The 27,228-nt window shown below is 44.5% G+C and overlaps 1 protein-coding gene across 3 annotated transcripts in view; it reads right to left on the reverse strand.

The window, feature by feature from the left end:
* Window positions 1-271: 271 nt before the first annotated feature.
* Lrrk (Leucine-rich repeat kinase) overlaps window positions 272-27,228 on the reverse strand; it is a 70,854-nt gene continuing 43,897 nt past the window's right edge. For all 3 annotated transcript variants that reach the window (XM_070538875.1, XM_070538874.1, XM_070538873.1), the window contains exons 23-34: window positions 22,369-22,778; window positions 18,067-18,217; window positions 15,876-15,989; window positions 13,960-14,304; window positions 12,227-12,475; window positions 11,272-11,394; window positions 10,341-10,536; window positions 8,641-8,729; window positions 8,057-8,145; window positions 6,822-7,037; window positions 5,835-6,001; window positions 272-4,002 (exon numbers count right to left, since the gene is read on the reverse strand). In XM_070538875.1, coding sequence (XP_070394976.1) covers window positions 3,596-4,002; window positions 5,835-6,001; window positions 6,822-7,037; window positions 8,057-8,145; window positions 8,641-8,729; window positions 10,341-10,536; window positions 11,272-11,394; window positions 12,227-12,475; window positions 13,960-14,304; window positions 15,876-15,989; window positions 18,067-18,217; window positions 22,369-22,778 — 2,556 coding nt within the window. In that variant the 3' untranslated portion in view covers window positions 272-3,595. The remainder of the gene's footprint in view (window positions 4,003-5,834; window positions 6,002-6,821; window positions 7,038-8,056; window positions 8,146-8,640; window positions 8,730-10,340; window positions 10,537-11,271; window positions 11,395-12,226; window positions 12,476-13,959; window positions 14,305-15,875; window positions 15,990-18,066; window positions 18,218-22,368; window positions 22,779-27,228) is intronic.

Genomic DNA, 27,228 nt, shown 5'->3' on the forward strand with positions numbered 1-27,228 from the left:
CTCAAAACTAATCGGAGTCTTCTAAAAAATTATGGGGTTTTACATGCCAAAACCACTTTCCGATTATGAGGCACGCCATAGTGGGGGGACTACGGAAATTTCGGCCACCTGGGGTTTTTTAACGTGCACCTAAATTTAAGTACACAGGCGCTTTTGCATTTCACCCACATCGAAATGCGGCTGCCATGGCCGAGATTTGACAGAGCCTTCTACTATTGCATCTTTCATAACCCACGTTGCTTAGCAACATTACACACAATCAATCAATCAATCAATCAGTCAATTAAAGATCCTAGCCACTGCTTGTGCATTGTTTCACTAACCCAGAGGTATGACAAAGCTGCTTCTCACATTGTTTCATTTGCTTGTCCTCATGCAATTATCAACATCAACCCAATTAAGTCTACCAAAGGACAGTCCTGTCTTTTTCCAGCCTGGCCTACACTGAAAGATTTCCATGTTTCGTCACTTCGTCTAATCCTTTCTGGTGCCCGCGACTACATTTCTCTTCTCTTAACATCAATTGTTGGGCAACTAGACCACCAATTTCTTGCACTACCCATTATGTAGCCAACCCTGTTTCACTCCTTCCTGTTTAATATCCACTAGAACACAATCTATGCATGCCTCGTTCCTAAGACATGCTGCTGCATGTTAATCGCTTATTGTTCCACCTATTATTTTCTTCTCATTGAATATAATGATCATTAAAATAGCATGTAGGAATCTTATTTTACTTTGGTCTAAAGTTCTATTCAATGCGGTGACAATAATAAGAAGTTAACTCTTTGGCCAGTGAGTGTGACCTCCTACATGGCATATCCAAGAGCCCAACATTTCATGCAATTCAGTTCCCTTACCTCGACAAAATGAAAACGGTGTTTCATAGCCCTTGATAATATGTAAGCTGCTAGGCTATGCTATCAGCCCAACAGGGAATTGCAGGACTTGCTGAAGCATAGAGATTGTTCCGTTCTGCTTGCAGGGCAAAATACGTTACCAAGAGAGAACGGCTACGTTTTACAAGAAACATACACACAACAAAATGGAGCATGGTTAATTTGTTCTAAGCCAAGACTAGCACTTCCTGGCATGATCACAGCATATATGGGCTCACCTAAACAAATGCCCTGGATTGTTGAATGCGTCAAAGAGTTGTGTCCATTGCTCTGCAACACAATATTGCGACCAACCAGAGGGAACTGTCCAACCCAAATGTAAATGATGACTACCCTAGGTGCCCTAGACACATAAGACAAATGAGAAAGCACGCATGCACATTCATAACACATACACACGTGGCTGTCACAGTGACAGCGGTCTTCGATTATTAGAACTGGGGCATTCGAGACAAAAAGGCGGCATTTGCTTAATAAGGTTTGCACCAGTAGTGGGCATTAAAATTTGTGTGATAATGTCCAACACATCATATCGATTAATTAACCTTTGAAGTTGGCTAGAATGTAGAGCCTGACCATAACCACAAGCACCAGTATAAAGAATAACAGATTCATACTGTGTAATGAAATGCACCGCTGTTTCAGTTAAACATTTTGTACTTTGGAAAAGAAAAACAGTGCAGGAAAAATAGTAGGCAGAACACCAGTACAGCAGCAGTGGAATTCATGCTTGAGCAGCACTGTTCCCCCACGGTTTGTTGCAAGATTGCTTTTTCACTGCATGCGAGGTTCTAGAGACATTCTACCAGCCAGGAGGCTTCGTCAGCTGCCCTTCGTATAAAAGAAGCATTCAGGACTCTGCTGAAGAGTAGCCTGTCCCTGCTGCCGCAGTACATTCACACAGTATATATTGTCTACTGGACAAAACCAACGACTCGGAGTTTTAACATGCCACTCATACATTTCCTGTTCACCAATAGCTCATTTAGGCCTCCTAGGCCTCTAGTCGGCAGTCATCACAGTTTTTATCTGGTGCAAAAAACATGCCGGGGTCTCAAAACACATGGTCCACAGGCTGCGTGCCCCTCTATGTGCCCCGTGAGGCCCTCTGAAGTGTCCAACCTGCTTCACCTAACTTCCCTATGCACCAGATAACTATCTGACCTTACTATCTAGCCGATAGCCACTATATAATCCCTACATTGTACACGCCACAATGCGGCCTTTGAGGATCTCTGTACAATATGTATGGCCTCGTGTGTGACATGAGTTTGAAGCGCCCTGCAGTAGACTCCCAGACAACCTCTGTAGAACTAGATTCCCGATGACATTGATAATATTTGTAGAGTTTCTCAAGGGTACAATGCAGTTCTATCAATGTGAATTGCCAAGAAATGAATTTTTAAGGTGCCTTCAGATTGTTCTTGAATTGAGGCTACTGTACAGACTGGCGTGATTCACAACAACAGCATTGACCAACAAAGTACAAAGTGCACTTTTGGGGAAACACTTTCCGCAGGACTTAGATCAAGGCCAAGATTATTCATTTGCCTCTCCTTTGTTTGCAGTTATATCTACAGAAACAGCCAATCTTGCTCAGAAACAGGCAGCAAGGAATGAATAATGAATAACCTCAATCGTCACCAAGGAAAAAAGTGGCCCCTGACATGCTACTACTCGAGTGGTCAGTGCTTTCGCAATAACCTACATGCTGCACAAGACTGTACTTACTTGCTTGGACCACCGGCACCTTCTGCAAGGCCGCATTAACTTGGTGGCTGAAAGAGAACCACTAACAAACCACACTTTTAGGTAAATATCTGCAAAATAAATAGTTTCCACAGTGGGCAAGCTCCATGTAGCAGTGTGCCAAAACAGTATCTGTCTCTGCAGGCAAGCTTAACATGGCGGTATCACATGCCCTGTGGTCACGTGAATAAACAGCTGCCTGGGGGACGAGGAAACTTGCGGCACAAGATGCTTGTGCTAGTTGCCAGCATATGTTGATGTGACCGCTCCTATCATCTTGTAACCAGACTTCCAGTGTTGGCTACTTGTGATTTGACACGCTCTTTTTTTTTTAGTTTGTAGTTAACAGTACAAGTACTGGGCTGGAGGATCTTGTGCCAGTAACAGGCTGACTGTGCAAGGTAGCAGGTCATGACAGCGTACGGTAACGTGTCGGGAATGGAACGCAGGTGTTGTACCTGTTCAGATGACACACTGTTTTCCTTGCGCTTGTTTTCCATGCACGACTGAACATTCACCTCCTAGGGGCTGAGTGTAGCTTCACGATATTTCTGCTGTCAATGACTCGCAGTAATGATGTTGGCTTGGGCGCCTGAGGGGCTTTTTCCAGGTCCAGCAGTGCAAGATGGGTCTTGCGTTAGATGAGCATCAATTCTCTCCAGTCCACCTTCCTTCGTGCAATGGAAATATAGCACTGTAGTCTTCTGCACAAAGTGGATGTGAAATGTTCACTGTATCTGAAGCCAGTGGCATACAAGCTAACTTCAGATGTAAATTTATGGCAGACTCTCTTGCACGTGTGTACAGCGTGTCTAGCATCGTCAAGCATAGTGCACCACAATAAATCAAGAAGCATGGTGCAGTTTTCTTTAAGTAGTTCAGCTAGTGCAGGCAAATCAATGGGACAAGGAAATCTGGCAAGGAGCCGGAAGAGAAGGAAATCAGCACTAGGGCAGCACCCAGCCATCCGTACACCACAGCAGGGCGCAGAGCTGACTGGCCTCTCCCGTGGTTGCGCTTGGCAGGAAGCGAGCCAGCAGGCTGCGGTAGCCCCTCCCCAGGGCGGCCACACGCTCGCCCAAAGACAACACAGCGTCTACGGGTTCTTCAAAGGGCCGAAAGACGGTGAGAGGCCTCAGGGCGGTTGCCTCTGCAACCACCAGGCAGCCCCAGGCGGTGCCCACGTACAGAGCACCGCTGGCGTATGCCATGGCAGTCACCTGGCACCGGCCACGGCTTAAATGCTCTTCTATGCTCATGGACAGCAGGCTCTCGGAGCAGGGTGCAAGCTTGGAACAATCCAGCCGATGCAGAAGGGTGCGCGAACTGCATTCCCACTGGTACACCACGCAACCTACGTAGGCAACAATGCGCATGGCTAAATGACTCTTTGTATCAGTCACTGTAAGCTGTGCAATGGTGTAGTTTACTGTCGCAGCAGAACTGTGGCTTGGGCTAGTTGCTAGTAATAGAGATGCAATGGCAGGAAATAAACAAGGACACATGTAATGTCATTGCACCTATAGCAGTTACTGTACTTGCCTAAATGTAAGTGCCCATATTAATGGCATTACTTAGTATCTTCCGGGTGCCCATGTGCAACAAAAAAACCGTAAGTTTTTCGTGGTCAGTCCAGTGCACTCGGAGCTAGAGCTGCCTGTCAAAAACTAGTATGGCTTGTTCGAAAACATTTATTTTTGTGCAACTAAACAGTGGTGCCATCTGTCACCACTGCTGTGAAAGGTACATTCCATCATAGTGACAGATGGTGCTGCCATTTCGTTGTAGCAAAATCTTTATTTTTTGAGTGACACAGCTGTGAATGAGGCACACTTGGGTTTATTCTGAAGAAAACAGGCAATCAAGGCTCGCAAATGTGATAACACTCAGCCCAGTGCAAAATTCTATCTCTCTGCAACACTTCAGTGGAAATCAGCAAGTGGTTCAGCTGCAAGAGTCAAGTACATGCTGGTGGTCCTATTTGTGCAACACTCGGTAGAAACATGTCCTCTTTAAGCAACCGAACCTTCAGTTCTCTTTCAACATTTAATTGGTCAATTGCAACATGACTGTCTACAGAACTTTAACTCTTTCCTTACCAGCAGAAATGGGCTTAATTTTGGTGCTTTTATGTTTTAGCGTTCTATATTTATGATGTATTCTCTTTATATTATGATGTATATGGCAACATATACCACAATATAAATTTGTAGCCTAATCGTTGCAGCTTCTGCACTGCCTTTGTGCAAAATTGAAACGGGATTTGCTGATTCATTCAGTAAATAAGGGCATGTTGATGTAGTAAGCATTTGTTTATTGTTTTCTTGATACCCTCGACAATTCAACATTCGATTAATTTGGACATTTCTTTCGGACTTGTGGAATCCGAAACAAGGTTTTACTGTAATATGTGTCACATATGCTGTCGAAATGCTAATGGATAAAAGCAACTTATTGGCGGAAAAAATAAACTTGCATTTGATATTATTCAAGCACACTATTCAAAACAATGTGCTCTCCCGAACATGTGCTGATGTTTGAGGCATCTTTAAAGCAGCGTAATCATCGGCGCAAATTAGGCAACTTGAGAGAAGCTCCCAGGTTTTCACTGCCGTTGTCATATAAAAATGGTGTAACCGATTCAGCCAGAAGCTCAAATTTTGTGTTCTTTGATATCGAAAGCGCTAGGAGTACTGGAGGCTTGTTTCAGTGATACCTCCTGTCGAAAATTTATTTTTCAAGACCCCCCCAATATGCCAAAAATTGCGAAATCTGACCAAAAGTTAAAGTCAGTCTTCATTTCATACGGTGCATGGCGATGCTCATGGAAGCATTCTGACTGCAACATATAACAGTGTCGAAAAGCTGCCAATCTAATTGATTAACATTTTAGGACTGGTAAGGAAAAGGTTAATATTGTCCTAATATTTGAAAAATAATTTAGTATTGTGCATATGACTACTGCTATTGAGTGAGATGTACGAGCTTACCTAAAAGTGTGTCAGACATTCTGCAAAAGCATGAGCCTTTCCTAGAGCAAATTGTTTCCAGAAGCAGCTAATATACAGCACAGTGCTTTTATTTAATTACTTGTAGATTTGTATAGATTTGTAGACACAATATCTATAACTAACATGCTGTGAAGAGAAACAAAAGCAATCACAGAGACGTCAAACATTCAATTACCTGGGTATAGGTAGGACCAGGCGGTGTTGTTTTGGCCACAAAGCTGGGAGACTGTGCCGGTATCTGGGTGCTCCAGTGCCTCTCGACCAGAGACTGGTCCACTCTCGGGCACCAGGTAGATGGTAAGTATGCCCTCCAAACCACCGCACCAGAGCTCAGCTGCAGGCCTATGGAAAGGAAACACAGAGGAATGTTGACACTGCTTTACAAACATACTAGTACTCTTCACACTTTTTCCTTCATCATCATCATCATCATATTTTTGCCCACAGGAGAACAAAGGTCTCCCCCAGCAATGTCCATTTGTTCCTGTCTTGTGCCACCTGACCCCATCCTGTGCCTGCAAATTTCCTAACTTTCCTAACGAAGCCACCGCAAGAAGTCTCTCCAGCTTCCACAGCATTGACTGCTATGTATGGAATGGAGTATACAGATGTGCAATACTTTCAAAACAGTGCTGAGGTTTGCATATTATGGACAGTCCTTTGTAAAAGCATGCAATGATAGTTATTAAACCATCAATATCAGCTCAACTCTGTCAACCCTCAAGCACAATTCTGTTCTAACTTCAATGAAAAGAGCGTACTACACTGTGATAATAAGGTCCAGGTGACGAACACTTCAAGACACAAGAGCAATGTCATAACATTAGAAGACCTGCCAGTGTCAGTGTGACCACACGAAACATTGTCTCCACTGCAGAAGTCATATGACAGTGTCACTATCCATGTGCTCTCTTTTTGCTACCAACAGCGCCAGTTCCGAGGAGAGGGTGGGCAGAGGAGAGAGAGGAGAGAGAGAGGGCAAGTGCCCCTGCTAAAGAAAAGTTGCATTCTAGTGAGTCCCCTACATCTGCATCCTGTGGAAAACTGAAAAACAGCTCCGAAATCCATTTGCTGTGAGACAGGCAAACTCCTGCCGCCTCGAGTTTTGCGCCAACCATTTTCCCACTAGTACGGTCGCACTTTTATGCCGTTGCAAGCGTACCTGTCATCTGGCTGCGTGACACAGAGGCACAGTGGAGCAGCTTGCACGTCCAGCTCCTGCAGATTTTTAGTGACTTCATCGCACAGCCAGAGCCGAGAGCCAGCTGTCAAGGCAACGCGACCAGCTTGGGGAATGTGCTGCATGGCACGCACGGCAACCTCCTCGTCCCCTTCCTCCAGCAGGCTCACAGTGCACAGCTCTTGGCGGCTGTCCTGGCTGCAAAGTTTAGAAACATTTCACAGTCCATTTTGTAGGTGACCAGTTAAGCTGGTTCATGCTACTCTGGGTAAACCAGTTGAAAGAAGGCTAACTGACAGCCATGGTTCTAAGCTACATAGAGTGAAACACCACTCGATAAAGCAGAGCTCGGGGCAATTATTGATATCAATAAATTGTTAGAATGCAACCATAGATAGCAGGCTCATGCATTCACCTTTGACATGAATGAAGTTTTGCCTAATGATCGAAAACATCCCTGAAATCGTCTGAGGTTTTCAAGTGGAGTTTTACAGTGGTTATTTAGCTGATACATAGTACTACTACATGTACTACTACTACTGCTACTACAACTACTACTACTACTACTACTACTACTACTACTACTACTACTACTACTACTACTACTACTGCAATAACAATAAACACACTCAACAACCCAAAGTTTTTGGAGCTGTACAGAGGACAAAAATATGACCTCCATATAAACTGAAGCAAGCAATGCCAATGGAGTGAATGGCATGTGAGATTAGGTATACATTTTTGGGCACAGCCATAGAGCGAGGCATCTTTGCAGCCCAAGCCCTTTCTGTGCATCTTACAAAATGCCCCTTTGAACAACACCATCACTTTTCCTGCATCTCCAAAATTTATAAACTAGAAATATAATTGGGAGGTTTAACGCCCTTAAACTGCACAGTCGGTTATGAGGAACATTGTAGTGGAGGGCTCCGGATTAATTTTTACTAATTGGGACTTTATTTGAAGTGCACATAAATATAAGTACACAGCAATTCTAAATTTTGCCCCCATAGGAGTGCAGCCGGACTGGCCGGGAATCGAACCTGTGACCTCATGCTCAGCAGCAGACCATAGCCACTATAGCCGTAGCCATAGTCACCGCAGCGGGCTATATACAAAATGCCCTTTAACATAAGGTACCTAGAAGAGAGCCTTCACAGTACTACTAGCAGTGCAGAAAGTAGCGCATTAGTTACAGAATGAGACAGCTGACTTGCCTGTAGATCTGCACTCTTGCCTGCGAGCTGCCCAACCAGACGTCATTGTTGACAACACACAGGCAGGTGATAGCTGGCACAGATAGCACCTGGAGAAAAAATGAAAATTATTTTACTTGTCGCTCATTCTCAATACCTTTACGGCTGCCTCAAGGCAACGTGACTGCTGCAGCTGAAATCTGAGCCTGCATTATAGTCTAAAATTGTCATCAAAATCTTATCTGAAGATGTGAATTCACGACATGCTAACTAAGAAGACAGCTATGAGAATGTACTCAGAAACACTGAAACTTCAATTTGACAAAATTTTCTATGTTTTCGGTTATCAGATATGCCTTTATTACACTAATGTTTGACATTAAATAGTTATAGGACACCAAAAGCTCCATGCACTCTCTTTCTCACTTAGCTCTCCTTTTCGCATGAATGCAATTTAAGTGGATCATCATCATTCTTATTTTCTCAGAACTACTGCTGAATTCCTATGTGATTTCGCAGAATTTTCAAGTGAATGGAAAAACATTATCCGCAGTTTGGGCATTTCTTCTGAAGCGTTAGCAGGAAATATGATTGGTGCACCCCACCTTGAGTTCTTGCCAGTGGCTGCTGTCACAGGTCAGCAGATTCACCTGGTCATCTGTGCGGCTCAGCCACAGCTCAGATGATGGCTCCTCTGCATCCAGACACAAAAATAATTGAATGCTTCTATTACACACGCATATCTCGGCTATAAGTAAAGAGTACAAATCTCTGTAGACCGATGGAATACAACGGCCCGCAAGAGCTCACAGCAAACAAGAGTCCTGGCTATGATGGCTGGCTGCCAAGAGAATCGTCTACCATGCCAGATGCTTGCACCATAGAGAACTGAGAGAATGGAGAACCGAGGCCACATGCACGCCACAGACAACTGAGGCCGTATGTATGTAAGCATGCACAGGCATGCACTTGAGGACTACAATGTCCAACAAGTCCTAGCCTTTCGTGTAGCTTTGGTTAGAAAAACAATGTTAGTTAATGCTCCCAGTGCTTTTCCTCTTCCACTGAGTAGTTGAATCGGCTGCCAAAAAGATGGACCAATGCATCAGTATTAATTTTTTCCTGCACAGATGGAGGCCACCAATAGCAAGGGTGTCTCATGTTTTTCTGCAGGCATCTGTCAAGCACCGCTTGTTGTGGGTGCACACCTCTCCAATTAACCTATTCTTTCTATTTTGTCTCCATCTTTTGCTGTCAAAGAAAATTGATTAATACCTCTGTCAGATGGGCAAATTTAGTGTCATGTTGAGCGAGTGCACTTCACGTTAGTGTCATTAGCAGGCTGTCAGGAGGAAATGAATAAGTGGCAATTGTAAAATGCAATCACCTGCAACTGGATTCATCAAACTCGCTATGCTGCATCGACGGGCGTAGCCTTGATGGCAGCGCTTCAAAAATAAATACAGAATTACTTCATGAAGGGATGGCACTAATCGTGAAAACACGTTTTTCTTTTGTGATTTAGAATGTTATCTACAATGGAAACTGCATTTCTTTTGCTGCTCACATTTGTTGCAATGCTCTCTTCCCTTGGCTCGTGACGATTAATCATATTAATGCGGCTATAATACATTACTTCCACTAAAATTCATGTTATTTATCATTTTTTAGTTATAATGGCGTATTAGTTTGCAGACACTGCTGAAAATAACAAATATATAATGTGCCTACCGATTTCAACATCAACACGGCCATCAGTTCCAAATGACACTTTCCCTTCCAATGTAGCAGCGTGCCGCCATAGTCACACTTGCTCAAAGTGCCACTGAGTTTGCCTGTGTGATCGGGGTATCAGTCATGGGGTTCAACATTCTGAAGCAACATTGGAACTGAGAGACACCATGGTGGACGGCTACGAATCAATTTTTATCCAAGCGGGTTCCAAGTAAAGCATACACGAGGAGTCTTGCGTTCTTCCCCCATCAGGCTGTGGCTGTGGCAGCCAAGAATTGAACCCAAGACCTTGTGTTCAGGAGCAGAAAGCCATAACCACTGAGCCACCATGGTGGATAGTCAAAGAAATTCAGTTGCTAAAAGTGAATGCCCGTTCTGTGCATCTTGCATGTCTATCCCCTCGCGTTTACTTCTTCATGAGATCAGAACACCAAGCAGTCCGATGTGAAGTGCGGATAAATGAGACACAGTGAAAGTAAATCAGATTGCACGGTATCTCCATGTCTTATCTCACTGCATGTGAAGCTGATAAAGGAATCAACAGAGTGCACGACGCACTACAACCACTGACCTTCGGTGCCAGAGGTGAATGAGACGGCAGCGAGAAGGGGCTGTGATCCTGGGAGGGAGACAACGTCCAAAAGCTGTCCGAACTCTGCAGCACTGACAATGGACACAAGTTGGCTTGCTGATGGTCGATCACGTGGCTGCTGAGCCCAGCAACACACCATGAGGTCCAGCAGATAACCTGGGTAACTCAGTGCCTCCTGCAATACAGCGATTTCCAGCCCACATGACTCAAAAGAAAGACATGAAAAATTACCTCAATAACCCAAGCAAAGTGAACCTACGGGTGCAATGCTAAGCCATGGACAACTTCATCAAACAATGCCAATCCGTTCAATGTGTGCACTGCCTGCAATGTGTAATTACATGAAAATGCAATGTGCAGTCTCTCTGTAGTATGTTTGTAAGCATGGTATAGTCCTAAATGTACATTTCAAAGCCTTCAAATAATGCTACTGTTACAAAAGGCAAACATGGAAATGCAATGCATCCTAGTCATTTATAGCTTGTTCAGTTTTTGATTTACGAATCAACCAGAAGTCTATGATAGCCCAATGGTCGCGGAGATTTACGGCTGAGTGTGAAACTAGATGCAATTGTAGCACATTACTAACAAATAAACATGCACGATTATTATAAATTCTGAGTGGCTACGAACAAACCACACTATGCTGTGCAATAACACAACTGACATTAATTGGCGACGTATCACTGCGAGTCATTACAGAGACACAAGTGTATGGGATAAAAGGCAAGGGAGACATTCTGGGTTACTTCCTAACTGGCACTTGCAATGTTGTTCACCCCATGTCCTATATCACCAGGAAAGATTTCATGGTGAGCCTCCGATGAATGGCAAACTGTGATCTCTGAAGCATATTTGGTTGGCTCGCTAAGAGATGGTCAGAGCAAAAATAACGACCCGTTGTACTCACTCTGCGTGTGAGCACAGGTCGTCCTCCATCTAGGATGTGGTCCTTAACACAGTCCTGGCCTTCAAAGGGCAGTCGCAGTGTCAGCAGTTCATACATAAACATGCCATAGGAGAAGCAGTCAACCTGCACAAAAGCAGCAAAGGCAATCATCAGAAAGCTGCTCACAGTGTTGAAAGTATACTGTTCATCACTTGCTTGCAGCGCTTACACCTGACCAAAGCAACGTAGGTACTGATATAAGAATACGCGAGAAACTCCTCTGGGAGTTGTCTAAGTATGCAAAAGTACTGTGCCACATGCCACTGTGCCATCATCACCAAATTTTTCAACAAAGCCCTCATAGACTACACCATGTCGGCACAGACCATGGCTGTTATTCCGGGCAGCCTTACAGGCATGCTGAAACCACTAGATGTCAGCATAAATCGGCCTTTTAGGGTTGAATTCCGAAGGCAGTACACGGAATGGATGGCAAGCCGCAGCCATGAGTAGATGCCGACCAGACGGCTGAAGAGGGTATCGCTTGCGACATACTGAAGTATTAAAGCCAGCAGAATCTCGAACAGCTTGGATAGCGCAAAAGATGACTTCTTGTGGGATGAGTGTGCACCTCAACACAGCAACACAGCAACAGCTCGAAGTCTGAGGACTCGATAAGTCACAATGATTGAGCATATATGTCATATACTCTAATAAACGCTCTTCATAGGTTGTTTTCGCTTGAAAAAAAAAAAAAAAAAACTTGTTACACATCGCGGGTGTGGGCCACACCATGAAAACTGGCCCTCGTATCTTGAAAAACAAGCGCTACCCTTACACGCATTTATACGGTAGTCCCATTATACAGACCAAGAAATGGTGCTTGTGACACAGGCTTCTGCATAATTCGCTACTTTTGCACACAAGCCCCGACTCGCTAGTTGCGATAAGCAAGAGGGGAGAGAGAATGTCCTGCCTTTTCTGTGTACTCCTCCTCGCCATTGTGCCGCATGATCTCGGGGGCCATGAATCCCTCAGTGCCACCGAAACCCTTGGTACCCGTGGGCAGGGCAGCCCGGCTGATGCCGTAGTCGGCGAGACGCACCTGTACAGGGCCCCCATCTGGTTCCCCGGGCAGCGGCAGCGCCCACACCAGCACATTCTCGGACTTTAGGTCTCGGTATATTATGTGCTGCTGGTGAAGATATTCCAGGGCACGTGCCACCTGCAACGACAGGCAATGCACAAATATAGCTCACCTTAAAAGGCAGAAAACATAATTAAGCATTACATTGCAAAATGTCTTAAATACGTAGGGCCGCAGCTCCACAAGTATGAAATACAGTGCTTGTTAAGGGATCGCTTGTAGGTCTCTTTGCCAAGATCAAGGCTAAGACCTTCTGGAGGGTGGAGGAAAAGTGCAAACACTGTACTGGTGAGAGTTATCATGAACCTGAACTATTCCACAGCAGAAGACAAGCCACTGGCACTCAGTGTCCCTAGGTGAAGCAGGGTTTGGGTAAGGGCTAGTTGGTATTCCATTGCAAACTTGACTACAGCCCGTACATAGAAATGGCTAGGTAGGTGGTCTCCCTCACAGTTGCTGATTAGCAATGGTGATCTGATGAGAGCCAGCATGTTTAGAAAGACATGACAGGTGGCTGCCACGAGTACCCTACTTCAATTTTCATAAGTCGCATGGGTGACGATTTGAGCGAGCTGACATTGTATTTCACACAAAGTTTCACGGCTGGTTGAGTGACTGAATATTTGGTTTGATTGACGCATGGAGCTTAAAGAGGCTCTCAACAACCCCTCAGGCTTGGTGAAATCTCAGCTAGGTTTTGCTGTCGTACGCGGTGCATGAAGCTCGCAAGTGGATCGAGAAGTCAACTTTCTCTCAAATGCTCTCTCTTCAAAAAAAGGCTCTGTCCTCACTCTCTTCTAGACGCACTATTTCACTATCGGATGCACTACTTCATCATTTCCTTAGACGGCTGCTACTGGCCGATAGCTGACATCAAGCTGAGGTCGGCTACATAATGTAAATACCGCGGCCGTCGTGGGGTGCCGCCACAAGTCCACTGTCTAAGCGCACTGCAGCTTGTTGAGGACAACCACGCTTGGCTAATGTTTAGCACGTTGTACGCATCAAAGGTGGAAGTTGTGGCAACTGCGCGCTACAGTGACATTAAGAAGGCGGATCGTTGTGAGCATGCCCCACTGCACCTTAGCCTTTGCTGTGCAAGGCATTAAAGAACGAATGGGAGCGCAGCAGAGGCCGTGTTTGATTGCCAATAACTCCACTTCTGCTGAACGCATTGAAGTACTTCCTGCGGCAAAGTATTTCTGAAATAGCCTATTTTCACTTCAAATGCCTTTCTCCACTTCAATAAAAGTGGTTCAGGGCCCCTTTAACATCCAGAAACAACACTGGGGCTATGAGAGATGCCATAGTAAGGGGCTCCGGATTAATTTTGGCTACCTCAAGTTATCTTGACATACACCTAAATCTAAATACATGAGTGTTTTCACATTTCTCCCCCTCTGAAATATGGCCACCAAAGCTAGAAATGGAATCCGCGACCCCATGCTCAGCAGCAGAATGCCATAGCCACTGGGCTACTACGGCAGTTTAAAGTTTCACGACACAAGTAAACAGGAGGCATAAAGGCACTACTATTGTGGAAGGCAACTTTAATTCCTCACCTGCAACAGAACCCTCTGAAGTGCACCAGAAGGCAGGTGCACTCCCGAGCGCCGGAAGTCGGCTAGGAGGGCATCCAGCGCTCCGCGTGGAGCCAGCTGCAGCACGAGTGCCAGCGGCCGTGGACAGACCCCACGTAGCGCCACCACGTGTGGATGGCGCACACTCAGCAGGATGCTCAGCTCCTGCCGAGCTGTGCAGTACGCCTTGCAGGCATACTGCAGAGGTTCCCGCTGCCACTGGGCTCGTGCAGCCTTGTAGGCAACCGTGTCCGATGGCCGTGCCCCATAGCCGGGCTCCACTGGCTGGAGCATCTTCATGGCAACCTCTGTGAACTTTCCCGAGCCCTAGCAGAGGCGATGGAAAGGAGTAATGCGGTGAACATTTACCCAAAAATAGCTAAATAATGACACTGAAGTCATGAAATGGAGCCCACATTCCTGACATAAGTAAACAGGTGTGTGTGCTGCACAACCTTTTTTCCACAGCATTCAGCACAATCTTTTTGTGCTGAATGCTAAACGTTAGAAAAAAGAAAATTATAAACAGACATATTAAAAAATTCTGCAACTTTCAGTATCGGCATGTAGACGTACGCTCTTTGAAAGCTGTCAAACAATTTGTGGCTACGACCACCTAACATAGCCCAAGCGAACTCTCATCTTAGTTGTTCACAATATGTCTCTGCTACCCGCCAGTAGATTAATGCGATCCAAGGGCTGCAACTTTTGTTCACTATGATGCACACACATGCGACTATAGTCACTTTTTGATTGATTGGTTGATTGAGTTTAAGACCCCAAAGTAACATCTGGGCTGCGAAAGATGCTGCAGTGGAGGGCTCCAACTTAGGTCGTTTTGATTACATAGGATTCGTTCATATGCTTATAGGTACACAAGCGTTTTTGCTTTATGCATCGTCATAATGCAGCTGCTACATCCAGGAGTCGAACCTGCACTGCATGCTTAGTGCTTGAATACCACAGCCACTAGGTCACCACAGTGGGCTGTGAACACTTTTTTTCTTTCACAGCCTCAAGGTTCCATCTCTTTCCTTTCTCATGCCCGGGCCTGTTCAGTTATCAAGACTGCCTGTGTGAAGGAACATGCATCAGTATAGTAGCCAAGATGAAAGACTTGGTTGGAACAAGAAAATTAAGCTATTCAATGATTTAGTCCTGCCTGTGTAAATACAGTTGTTTGTGGAAGACAACATGCCTCGTCGCCCCTTCTGTGCTTCAACAACTGCTCCTTTTCTTCACCATGGGAGGCACCATGGGAGGCACCCGAAAGCACCTACTTTGTGATTCATTATCCGTAAAGTTATCCCTAATTCATTAACAAAGAAGTTGGGAACAACCTCATAATCCAATACTGCAGCACTAAGAAGCAAGGACAACAGAAAGTACACATACACCTACTGAACACATATACCTCCCTTTGTCTTTGAGCAGAGCAGTTTTGCGATGACAAGCCAACTAGAACCATATTTTATTCGCATATAACCCTCCACTGCTTATAACCTGCACCCCCAATTACAACAGCCGGAAAAAATATATATATCCACACGTTTAATTAGCGAAAATAATTGCATACAACAACTCTCAAATCTTTGAGAGAACAGCCTCCACTCACCAATGCACCCATCTTAACCACAGCCAGAAGCTTGGTTCTCCCATTCCTCGGCGATGCTGACAAAGCTGGATTAGCGCGCCAGACGTTATCACGGATGCATCAGTCACGTGATATGTGACGGGATATGTGATAGCGCGGCGCAGGTATCCGTGAAGCCACACTTCAAGGCAAAATTCACATATTCCATGCACCCCCATCTCACTGTAGAATTTTGTGAAATTTTGGTGCAGGTCATATGCACAAAAATACGGTAATTTAACGGTATATTCTTGCATGCCCTTACCCTCTGCTTCATAGTTGCCTTGAACACAAAGCCAAAGGCACCTCGGCCGAGCATGCGGCCCCGCCGTATCTGGTCTGGCTGCACAAGGTAGCGCTCACCTAGGTCTAGAAAAACCTGCAAATTGAACACGTGTACGAACACAACTTATAACAACAGGCTGGACATAATGATGAACAAACAGAACATCATTATCTTAACTACACAGATGGCAGTCAAACACACTGCTGCATAATTCCACCTTGTCTTTTGTCATTCTTGGCACTCATACTGATATTGTCTACAAGACCCTTGGTAACATGCATTGAATTCTTGATGAGGCACGCCGACAGGAATAAATCCTTCAACCAAAGGCATAATAAATCACAAAGTAATTAGTTGACTCACACTGTTTCAAACTAAACTCCACATGATCACGGATATTTGAATTACCTGAAGTCAAATAAAGTATGGCTTAAATTGAATTATGGCTTTTTATAAAAACAAACAGTAACGGTAAAAAAGTGTATACAACCAAAACGGTCATTCAGACACTAAGGGACACTAACGTGAAACAATAAATGAGTTTAGATTGATAAAGTACGCTTTAAACACTCTATTTTTGTTGATTTCATGGCAATCACGTTGATTATTTGAAGAGAAAATGACGACCAAAGTTTTACTTTTGAATTTCGTGCCTAAACACGGGGGGCGGTATGTCAGCATGACGTCATGGATTGCAAAGTATTTTTAACATTTCAGCCGTTGTGGCTCAGTAAAAGTTCTTGAAGCTTCCTGTGTTCATTTTTTGGCTCTTTTGAAATACAATGTAGTCCATCTTTATCGCTAAAGGCTTAACTAGGTTCGAGCAGACGGCACCCATGGCGTTATGACGAGCTGGTTTGGGAACTTCAAGGTGGTGTCACCATTCGTCTTTCGTTCTTGCATCTTTTCTGGCTTACAAAAGCATCTTCTTATGGCAAGAGTGGCCTTTTTGATATTGTGTAAAGGTAATTTGCCAACAAAGCTCAAATTATTTTTCTCTTTAGTGTCCCTTTAAGAACATTCTCTAATCAGCCATTCTGCTCCACTTTCTCCGATCTCTGGAAAGCCAGAACATTCAAATAGTCCAAAATTCTTGTTTGACTTGTTTCACTTAAGAGGAAGCTCAGGGCCTCTTATCTCAATACATGGGAAAGGAGAAATCGTTTTTCTCAGCAATAACTGCACCAAACTTGATAAGGCATTTAAAAGAAATTAAAATCTGGTGACTGTTGGAAGTGGATTTTTTATTTATGTCATCGATTTTTTAATAAAAATTGTTGAAAATAAAAAACAAGAACTACGAAGTTTCAGCTCTGTAACTCAGTAACAAAATATTTTAGAGCAATATTCTAAATTGCGCCTAATAGTAGATCTAAAGCAGACAAAATTGATGTATTATGCATGGCTCTTAGTACACCACTAAAAAATGTGAATAGAACTTTTGCAAAACCCTTGTAAACATGTAACAATTTTATTTAAGATAAAAAATGAATATGTGTAGTATATCAAGTTTGTATGCTTTGGATATTTTAACAGATGCAGTTTACAGAAATGTGATGTCTGTTCTTGGCATAGTGTTATGGATTTCCAAACTTTGTGCCTTTTCAATCTTACCGATTTTTGGCAATATCTTGTTAAAAAATTAACACCCTAAATCAATATTCAGCTTCAAATAACACTAGAATCAACCTTCTCTCTCAAATGCAACAAATTTCATTAAAATCGGCCCAGGGGCAACTTAAAAGGCATTTCTACATTTTACATATATTTGAATAGGTGGCATCAGATTTAGGCTGGTGCTAAAGTTTTTCCTTAAGTGAATCCATAATGCACTGGAAGTATATACTGGACCAACTGATATTTTTACATAATATTTAAACTGGTATTTCTTGACTATTGAATGACTGTTGAATGACTAATGAATGGTATGACTATTGAATGTCAACTGTCATGACTCTGCAGGGCTAGTGTGGTGTGTTTGCATTCACTGCTTTTTCCATGATTTCCTCAACTCCAACTCAGCGGGGCATTTGGCGATTTCAGCCATTACTTTCCATGCACTACAAAAAACCTACAAAAGGACTGCACCTTAACAGAGCCATACTGTTGGCAAAGTAAAAAACTTAGAGTGTATATTAGAAGTAGGTAGTTGGGATTCATAGATACGAACCGTGTCAGGTGCTAACTGTGCCAAACGCAAGTCTCCGTGTATCGGGCAGGTGACAGCACCTCGCTCATTGGCTGCAAGAATGCATTCTTCCACCAAGAAGGCGTAGGGGCCCGTGATCGCTTCCTCCAGTCCCTCAGCTGATGCAGGGCGGCTGTGTGAATGTCCACACAGTCTTTTATCAACACTGAGAGCACCACTGTCGCAAAACTTTAGGACTGCTGACTAAGACTGGTAAATGTTTTTTTTTCCCCAGTTACCCACCACTGTTCCTTAGACTGAGTGACCGAGTAGTAAGTGGATGCGTTTACTTAACCCTATACGTGCCAGGAAAAAATCCAAAAATGCACTCAGAAAATGACACTTCTTTTTATTGCACATCTGAACAACAAATTTTTTTTGCAGATTCAAAATATATATGACACGGGGGCAGTAAATTCACAACTTGTGTCTGAAACGCATATATTTAAAATGAGGAAGCACTAGCAGAAGGTTCCGCCTACCTAATTTCATTCACTGTCATGCCCTATCAACACTATCATCACAGTTGGCGACATCGGAATCAGTAGATGTATCTATTGCACAGAAAACACTGCCATTACTGTCAACGCTTTCATGCAGAAGCAACTCATCTTTGGAGCTTGTTGACTCGATCAAATGAAAGCCGCGCTTTCACGACGGATGCAGCAACACAACTGACAGCCTCCATTTTTTTATAGCTCTACCAGGCGAACATAGATGAAGGGAGTCTGTAGGCAACCTAGCGGACAAAGAAGGATCTCGACAGAATGTCAAAATAGATTGGACCAGCCCGGCTCATTACTGGTACCTAGAAAAGGCGCCAGAACACATGGACAAGACACAATAGTCCTAGGCACTAATTATATAAAATATGTTGTAGCTGAATAGGACTCTCCCATGGCACGGTTAACACATGGCATTTCAAGAAGCATCAAGATCACACATTTCGTATTGGCTATTTTTATTATGGAGTGATTGAGACTGTCTGGCTGGGGACCCAAACGTGTTTATCTAGACTTTCTGGCCGCAAAAACCTTTAACAGCAATTCCAGCCATGTTGAACTGTAGAAGTACTTCTTATTGGGGTAGTTGATTAAACATAGCTATTAGAAGGGGCGTGCAAGTTAACACATTGTCCTGCCTATACTTTATCTGTGTATGTATCTACACTACTGACATGTATCGAAGGAGGTGACCCTACACTACGAACCATTGCGAGGAATACCAGTAACATGACTGCACCAGAACATGAGCTGGGCACCATTGTATGACCTCCGTCATGAAATGGTGCTTGGTTCATGTGCTTCCAGTTAACTCACCAGACAAGAGCCTCATTGTGGTTGAAATTAAAACAACAGGAAGATGAATACTTCAGCTGATTAACCGTGGTCAAATAAGCGATGTATGTAGAGCCCCTGACAAAGACACGTTCACTAGTTGAAATGTTGGCTTTAGAGACATCCCTTGTTTGTCAACTGTTGCTCACTGTGGTCAGTGTACTAAAAAAATTATAATCTGGAAATAATAATTGGTCAATTAGATCATATCTCATTTGTAAATGATTTCACTTTTGTGTGACAGAACATCCATTGTGATGCGTCATTACAGTAATGGTCATTACCACACACTGTGACATTTACGCTGCTCAATGTGTCAATGCACCCATGAAAATAATACTGACAGTTAGTATACCAGTCCAATAGTTTCTTTCATCACATCTGCTACTTCTGGTTCACCAAAGCGAAACACCTCAAGTGAATTTTGATGCAGTCTGCCAAGATGAAAGCCCTGCCTCAAGAATTCTCATAGTTATTGGGGAACCACAGCAGCTTTCAGAAAGTGCGGTGGAGCTCCCTTTAACTCGTGCTCTTGTTTATCGACGCAAATGCCTTTCAGTGAACATCCACAATGAATCACTAACATTGTTATGCAATGTTTTTAAAGGGGGGATGAAACAAAAACAGCCCCTATATTAATGTGAAGAGCACATCTAGTTTCCTTTGAGCAGAGAGCCAATTTGCTGCCCCTTAGGACGCAAAGAGCCAATCTCAAATTCGTTGTCGAGCGTCTAGATAGTTTGAGCACTATGTTTGCCTAGGCCGATGCTTAGAATTTCTACCTATATGCATACCCCTTTTTGCAAAAAATTAAACACACATTTGCCACTAACCATAAGATAAAACCGTGGTTCAAAAACAGGCAAGTGCGCATGAACCAATTTGCATGCTTGCAGGAACTTGAAAACACAGCCCACAATGGCCTCAGTTTTCTGAGAACCCAGTTTGAGATATAGCAGAACCTCGCTGATATGATCCTGTTTCATATGGTTTCCCTGCGTCAATGTTCTCGATCGACAACACAAGAAATGACCTCAATACACTTATGCTTCTTTTTTTACCAGTCAGTATGTTCTTTGAAAACACAATATTTTGGCGTCAACGTTCAGTACATTGCAAAACTGCCAACGCATCGTATGTTTTCTGGTCACTAGATCCCTTGTGAACCAGGGAAGGCATGAGGCACGCGTGATCAAGGGCAGTGCGGGGATGCTAAGGCAGCTTCTCCGCAGTACTTGCCCACCTGTGTCGCTTAAAAATGCCAACACGGACTCAATTTCCTCTTCTGGAACCAGCAAATGTTCTTATGGGTCATCGAATGTCGCATTCACAGCTATCACCACCAAACCTGTTGCGATAAGCATCTTCACCTGTCTGTTTCACAGTGCATGTGACATAGTATGGTCGGAAGCGCACTGCACACTTTTCATAGGCGGTAACCCAAACGCGCCACTGTTCTCTGTTCGCGAAGTGAGCGTGACATTTCAGTCTGGCAGCATCGTTTCCCAGCACCCCGCCAGCTCGATTACATTTCGGTTTTCCAGTGCTATCAACACTATGGAAAACGACAAACAGCATCTACGGCTACTCAAGCTACACCAGCTACACACGTGTCCGTGTATCTGGCGGCAACAATTTTCACCAAGTGGGCACATGGAAACTTCTCACTGAAATGCCACATTTAATAAAACTGCTGACACAAGCCGAATTCAAAAAGCATGAACGTAAGCTTGGCCGAAGTCACAGAAGTGACAATGCATGTCTCAGGCTGTTCGGCCCTCCACACCAGCTTAGCACATATCTACATCTTGTGCTGCAATAATTTGCAAATGCTTTGCATTATGTAGATGTTAACTACAGTTGAGTCTGCCACATTCTTTAGTGAATTTGGTCGTATGTTTTTCCATTTAGTGGGTATTTTCTAAGGTTTTTTCAACACAAGGTTCTACTGTACAGTCAACTCCTGTTAATTCGACCTTGACGGGACTGTCGAAATTGATCGAATTATCCAGCGGGTCAAACTAAACAAGATGCAAAAAAGATTAAAAACAAACTGCTGATTCATTTGGCAGTATTTGCCAGATTATAACACACCCCCGAATCAAGCACATGCCAACTTTCAGTGTGCCCAAAGTAGAAAACTAACGTAGAAATGACATTGAGACCCCTAAAGAAAGTAGAAATCTAACGCGAACATGATTTTTTAGCAAGACAGATGAGTAATGGGCTAATATGTGTCGCACAATGACGGACGGTTTTCTAAAGTCAGCTTCGCCTCTGTACAATTGTGTTATGCGGTATAGCATACAAGCTTCATAAAGGTGTTCTTGGTTTTGGATCCGATTGCACCATGAAGGCAATCTTCGTCCAATTTTTTGGGAAAGAATAAAATGTGGGCATTACAATCGTGTAAGTGCAGTAATCAGAGAATGTGATCTACGGTTAATGCTTGAAAACCTTCCCAAGGCAGGCTGAAAATAGGTGTTTTCAGGGGGAGATTGACATATGTTCAGTGCACTCACTGTCTTCTAAGCTCCACTGAGGCAGACACTGCCATTAAAGGGGGCATTATTGGAGTCAACATAAGTGCCACATGCGTGCTTGCTGACTGGTCAAGTTCTAATTATCCAGCAAAGTCAAATCTTAGGAATGAAATAACGAAAGCTTGGGCCCTTAAAAATTTGTAGGGGCCGGCCAGGTTCTTCGGTGGGGACTGAATTAACGAAAAATTGAGTTAGCCAGAGTCAAATTAATGCAAGTCTACTGTACTGGTTCATTGCTCTAATAGACACATCAACAGCATGGAAAAATTATGACAGGAGTAAGAAACGGCAAATATAAAAGACACACACGGGTGCCTGTATGTGTTTTATATGAACATCCTGCTGCTTCTACCCCCGTCCTTTTTCCATGCTGTTGACTTACCAGTTTAGGAACTCCACCCTACCTGTCAACAACACCACTGTCAGTGCTCGCACGAGAAGGTGGTCCAGAAGAAGGGGCCATGCTGCAACCCTGTCCAGTGGCACACGAAGGACATGGTACCAGGCGAGTGACCAGGAAGCGCCCCTGGGAAGTGTGCACAAAACGTGTGCCCAGAGCCGGGTACCAGTCTTCAAGTAGAGTGTCGACATGGTCAGCAGCCAGGGAAAGCAGCTGGGTTGCACTCTCCATGCGCGGAAGCAGCTGCACAGGGCCCCACTGCCGACGCTCCAGCGGAAGCTCCAGCAGAAGGGCAACTGCACCTTGAGTTTCCACAGGACTCCAGTGGCCTTCCAGGCGTACGCGTGGACGTGCTCCAAGCAGGTCGCAGGATGCACCACCAGACACCACTTCACGCAGGCGCAGGACTACAGCCTGCAGGTCAAAGGTTTACTTACACAGTACAGTGACATCTGTTCTTGTAAGTGGTGTACACATCCACGCACCTGCCACGGTTCCCTCTGAGCAAAGGCTGGGCTACATGAAGCAAAGTTTCACGGCAAACTTTTCACAGCTGAAATAGACGTGGAAGCACAATGCCAACTGTTTGCTGGCTTGGCTACATGGAGTGAAAAAGAGGCCTACACTGCTGCGTGCTTGTCGCCTCGCTGTTGATTTTGCCAGATTCAATAAACATGTTTTTCTTAAGCAGAAAAGAAAAAGATAGAAAGAGTTTTCATTCTGTTATCTATTGTTAATGGCTAAGCAATATAGGGAAAAATGTTTAATAGATGCTTTTAAAAACGATTTCTACCCATTCTGCAGAGCTGTAAGCATTTTAGCGGACTGGCATTGCGCTGTCTGACTACGTTATGCGGTGGCATGAGCTTGAAGCCTCATGCGTGTGTAGAAGCTTCTAGCCCATCTAGTGCTGTACCGTGTGCTGTAGTGCACGCATATCCTGTATAGTGCGTATGTGGGTATTGCGCCTTCTGTTTTACGTGCAAGCCTGAAAGCGACTGCATGGTGGTGGTCGCAGCGTCTAGTACTGCAGCTGGAGAGGATAGCATTATCGAAATTCGCCATGACACGAGCCTGTCAGTGGACCTCGTTCTTGATGCCACCAGCCACTCCGTGTACCATCAAAGCCACACAAATGCAAACAGCCTGGAAACCACGCACAGTCGGTTTCTAACTATAATGTCACATTCCATTTTTCCCTCAAGGCACTCGAGCACTCAAAACCGTCGGCCATGTGATGGATGCTTCAATGGTGGCACTAGGAAAAAAAGAAAAACATAAGAACTTGCGGCAGCTCACAACCAGCCACCAGAAGTCAGTGGGAGATGGCTTGTTGTGACGACTGGCAAACAGCACACGAGGCCCGCTCGCGGTTTCAGGCGGCAAACTTCACCAGGCAAAGTTTTTAGAATTTATTTGGGTTGGCAGTGGGCGTCAACGGGCGTTTGACGCTGGGCAAGGTTGGACTCTTTGACACCAGTTTTTTGCTAGCCATAACAGAAACACATCTTGAGGGGTGTGCTTCTGCAGGCTGGATGTGTCACATGGGACTGCAGAGCTAGAAATGCTTCATGGCTACCGTGTTTTAGACCTCACTATACATTAGGAAAAAATTACGCTTACTGCTTGCTATGTTGCACCAATATTTCACTGTAATATAGCATTTCTTTTTGGTCTACATCGTTCAAATCACTTAGAATCTCTGCTTACATGCTTCATCGGGGTAAAAAAGCTTTTAAAGGGATACGGACACAAAATCTGAACATTTTACGATAATACAGAAAATGGGTCCTCAGTGTGTGAGTACACCGAAAACAAGTAGTCACTTCGTTCATTTTTCAGCGGATGGCTTTATTTTTAGTGTTTTTGTGAGCGCGCGCAACGCCGCCCAGCCCAAGCGAGTTGGAAGGCGTGACGTCACGACACCCTCAACGGATAGCCAGCCGGCCGGCCGCGGTCATTCGAGGCGCGCCGCCGCCGCTATCGCGAGTATGCATTCAGGTTCTGGTGCCTCTACCAGCGATGAGTACATGTCTGTAGATGATGACCGTTCCAACTTAGCAGGAAATATAACCGCTTGCGCTTACGAGCCTTCCACGTCAAGCGGCGAAGAGCAGGCAGGCTTGAACAGGCAGTCCGGGCCAGCAACATGGTAATTTTTTTTTTCTAGTAAACTTGAAGTGCAGCGGCAGCAGTTCATAAAGTTATGTTACGTAGGATGCAAAATGCCTAGTTTCGTGGCCCGCGTTGAGGCAGAAAGGCAGCTACTATGGCTGAATCGTTGGTTGCGTAGCTCATCGCTTTGTGCTTACCTACGCTGTCGGCTTTCGACCGCTGCACACTTCGCTTTTACGCGACGAGGCACGGCGTTTGTAGAATTTTCCAACCGTTTCATAGCGCTGTATTTACAGCTACCGTCACATCCACGCCATTAGAAGCCATTTACTGGTTGAACTCGCTGAGATGGGCGGCTGCGCTAGGGACCCGTCGACCAGATCACTTAGCTACATCGATTCTGTGGCCATAGAGAAAGGAAAGTATTTGGCTGTGACATTTACTAGGGAAATGATGCGCGAACAACCAAGTCATGAAACCCGACGCATGATCATGCAGAGACCTATGAAAATCCGTAAATTTTTGCTTGAGGTTGAAAAGCAACGTGTGAAAAGGCAATGTAGGTAAATGTGCTGCGCCTTTTAGGTTACTACACATGCATGCTGTTGTCTGGCGTTCATTCACTGGCTGTGTTTTGTATATTTGATCAATTAATAGAGCGCTCGTATGCTGTCGTTCAATATTAGACGCAGCGAAAGTGCATACAACATGACTATTTTGTTTTGTGACAAAAACATGCATCCGCAGGGTAAACAATTTCTGTCACAACCCGACAATATCTGTTCTTGCACAGCCAGTTAAAGGGTAATTTCCCTTCTTTCAAAAAACGCTCCTGCGGTCACTGCTGCGGCTACATGCATACAGAAAGAGAGAGGGTCTGTTGCCAGAACAACAAAAGGTGGCGAAGACCACTGAGAGTTACGGATGCATCACTAAGCACCCGCTCTTTGAATTGTATTGCCTGAACAGGAGCCTCTTGAGCGGCATGCCAAGGCTTTTGAGCACAGCCGGGCTGGTCGCATAATCATCGTCGATGAAGTGGTCCGCGCAAATGACGCCATTTTTTAGAAGTCTCCATGCTGGGTGTGGTGGCTGACAGGCACGTATGCAAAGTATACGCATCTTCTCGTGTCTGGGAAACGTGCGCAACGGCGTGTCACGACCGATAATGCTGTTATAATAGCCGTGGGCGCAGTAATGCTTGGGCATTTTCTTCTGCCGCGACGCATGCGTCAATACCGATCGACGACCGCGCGAGCACGCGTGTAAGACTCACCACCTGCATGGAGCGCTGATGGGGATAATCAGACGGACCACGTGCGAACATAGCCGACGGCGAAAAACAAATCCTGCAAGGGACCGACACTCCGGAAACACTGCGCAGGCTGTAGCTGACCTTGGCCGCGCGCGCGGGGGGTGTCATGACGTCAAATTTCAGCTTCTCCCGGCGGCCGCTTGGAGGCAAGGCGCAACAGAAAATCGCAAAATAAAGGTGTTTCTCGTTCTTTTTTTCTAAGCAGCTTGTTGTATTCGTCATTTTCATCAGTTCAACTTTTGTTCTGACGCAAAAAACCACCCACCAACTTTTGTGTCCGTATCCCTTTAAGCATGATTGTATAAGCGTGGGCAGGCTGCTGCATCAATGCAGACTGGTTTTATCGCCTGTCAGCGACTTAGGAACCTGGATAATGGGCACAGTAGGGCGTTTCTTTTCATGATCCTCTTTTGCTTCTACAATGTACTGCGCTCCACCAAGCACCATCTGAGCAACAGAAGAAAGCCAACTCATGATTTCATCCAATGCGTCGTGAGCTGACTTCAGTGCACATCGGAGCTGTAAAATAGCAAGGCACGGAGCGACAGCAGCGACAAGTGTAGGTTCGTGACGCAGTAACTCCTTTGTTAGTTTTTGTTACTCACAGGCAACAAAAAGGAGCGGGGCTGCTAAATACAATTCCACCTTACTAGCATTTATTTACTGGTAGTACTTGCAGGAGAAGGCAGTTTCCCATCTTCTTAAGAAAATTTATAAGTGTATCATTAAAAATATATATATTGAGCGAAACACCCAGCAAAACGAAATCTATAAGTTAGCTTCGTTCACTCACTACTAAGACAGCAGTAAACATGACTTAATTTTAAAATGTTGTTACTCCAAACTTACACAAGGCACTTGAACTCGAATAACGAAATTTATTTGCGATGTGCACTGTTATTGAGGTACGATCAGTCCTACTAGCTTATTGGAAACAATATTTGCAATAACGATGTGTTCCCGTGAGGCCTGGGTACATAGCCTCTCGAATTCAGTTTTTGCATGAGGTAGCCTTTGTGAGCTGCACACTGATTCATCAAGTTGGAAGTGGCATGCCTTGAGAGAGCATAAATTCACATTTGTCATGGAATCCGGGTCCTGCAAACTTTCGTGATCGGCTGGACATGACCTACTGCTGTGCTCGCCAACTGAAGAAGAAAATAATGTGAGCTTATTGGTGAAGGTCGGTGTAAATGTCTTGTCTTTCGCTGAGCACCAGTTAAAATTCTTAGCATTTAGTACTCCACATTCAGCTTCTTTATTCACAACATTTAGCAACATGTGAAACTGTTTTGAGCTAAACTTCGTTGTGTATATATCAAATGCTATTAGCCATCTGTACTTACGATGAACAAGCTGTAAGAAAAGTAATACATTTATTAAATATTATGACCACGCAAGTAAAAAAAAACAAGAAAACAGAAACAGGTATAC

This window comes from Dermacentor albipictus, chromosome 5, assembly GCF_038994185.2.
Source record: "Dermacentor albipictus isolate Rhodes 1998 colony chromosome 5, USDA_Dalb.pri_finalv2, whole genome shotgun sequence".
Classification (NCBI taxonomy): Eukaryota; Metazoa; Arthropoda; class Arachnida; order Ixodida; family Ixodidae; genus Dermacentor; species Dermacentor albipictus.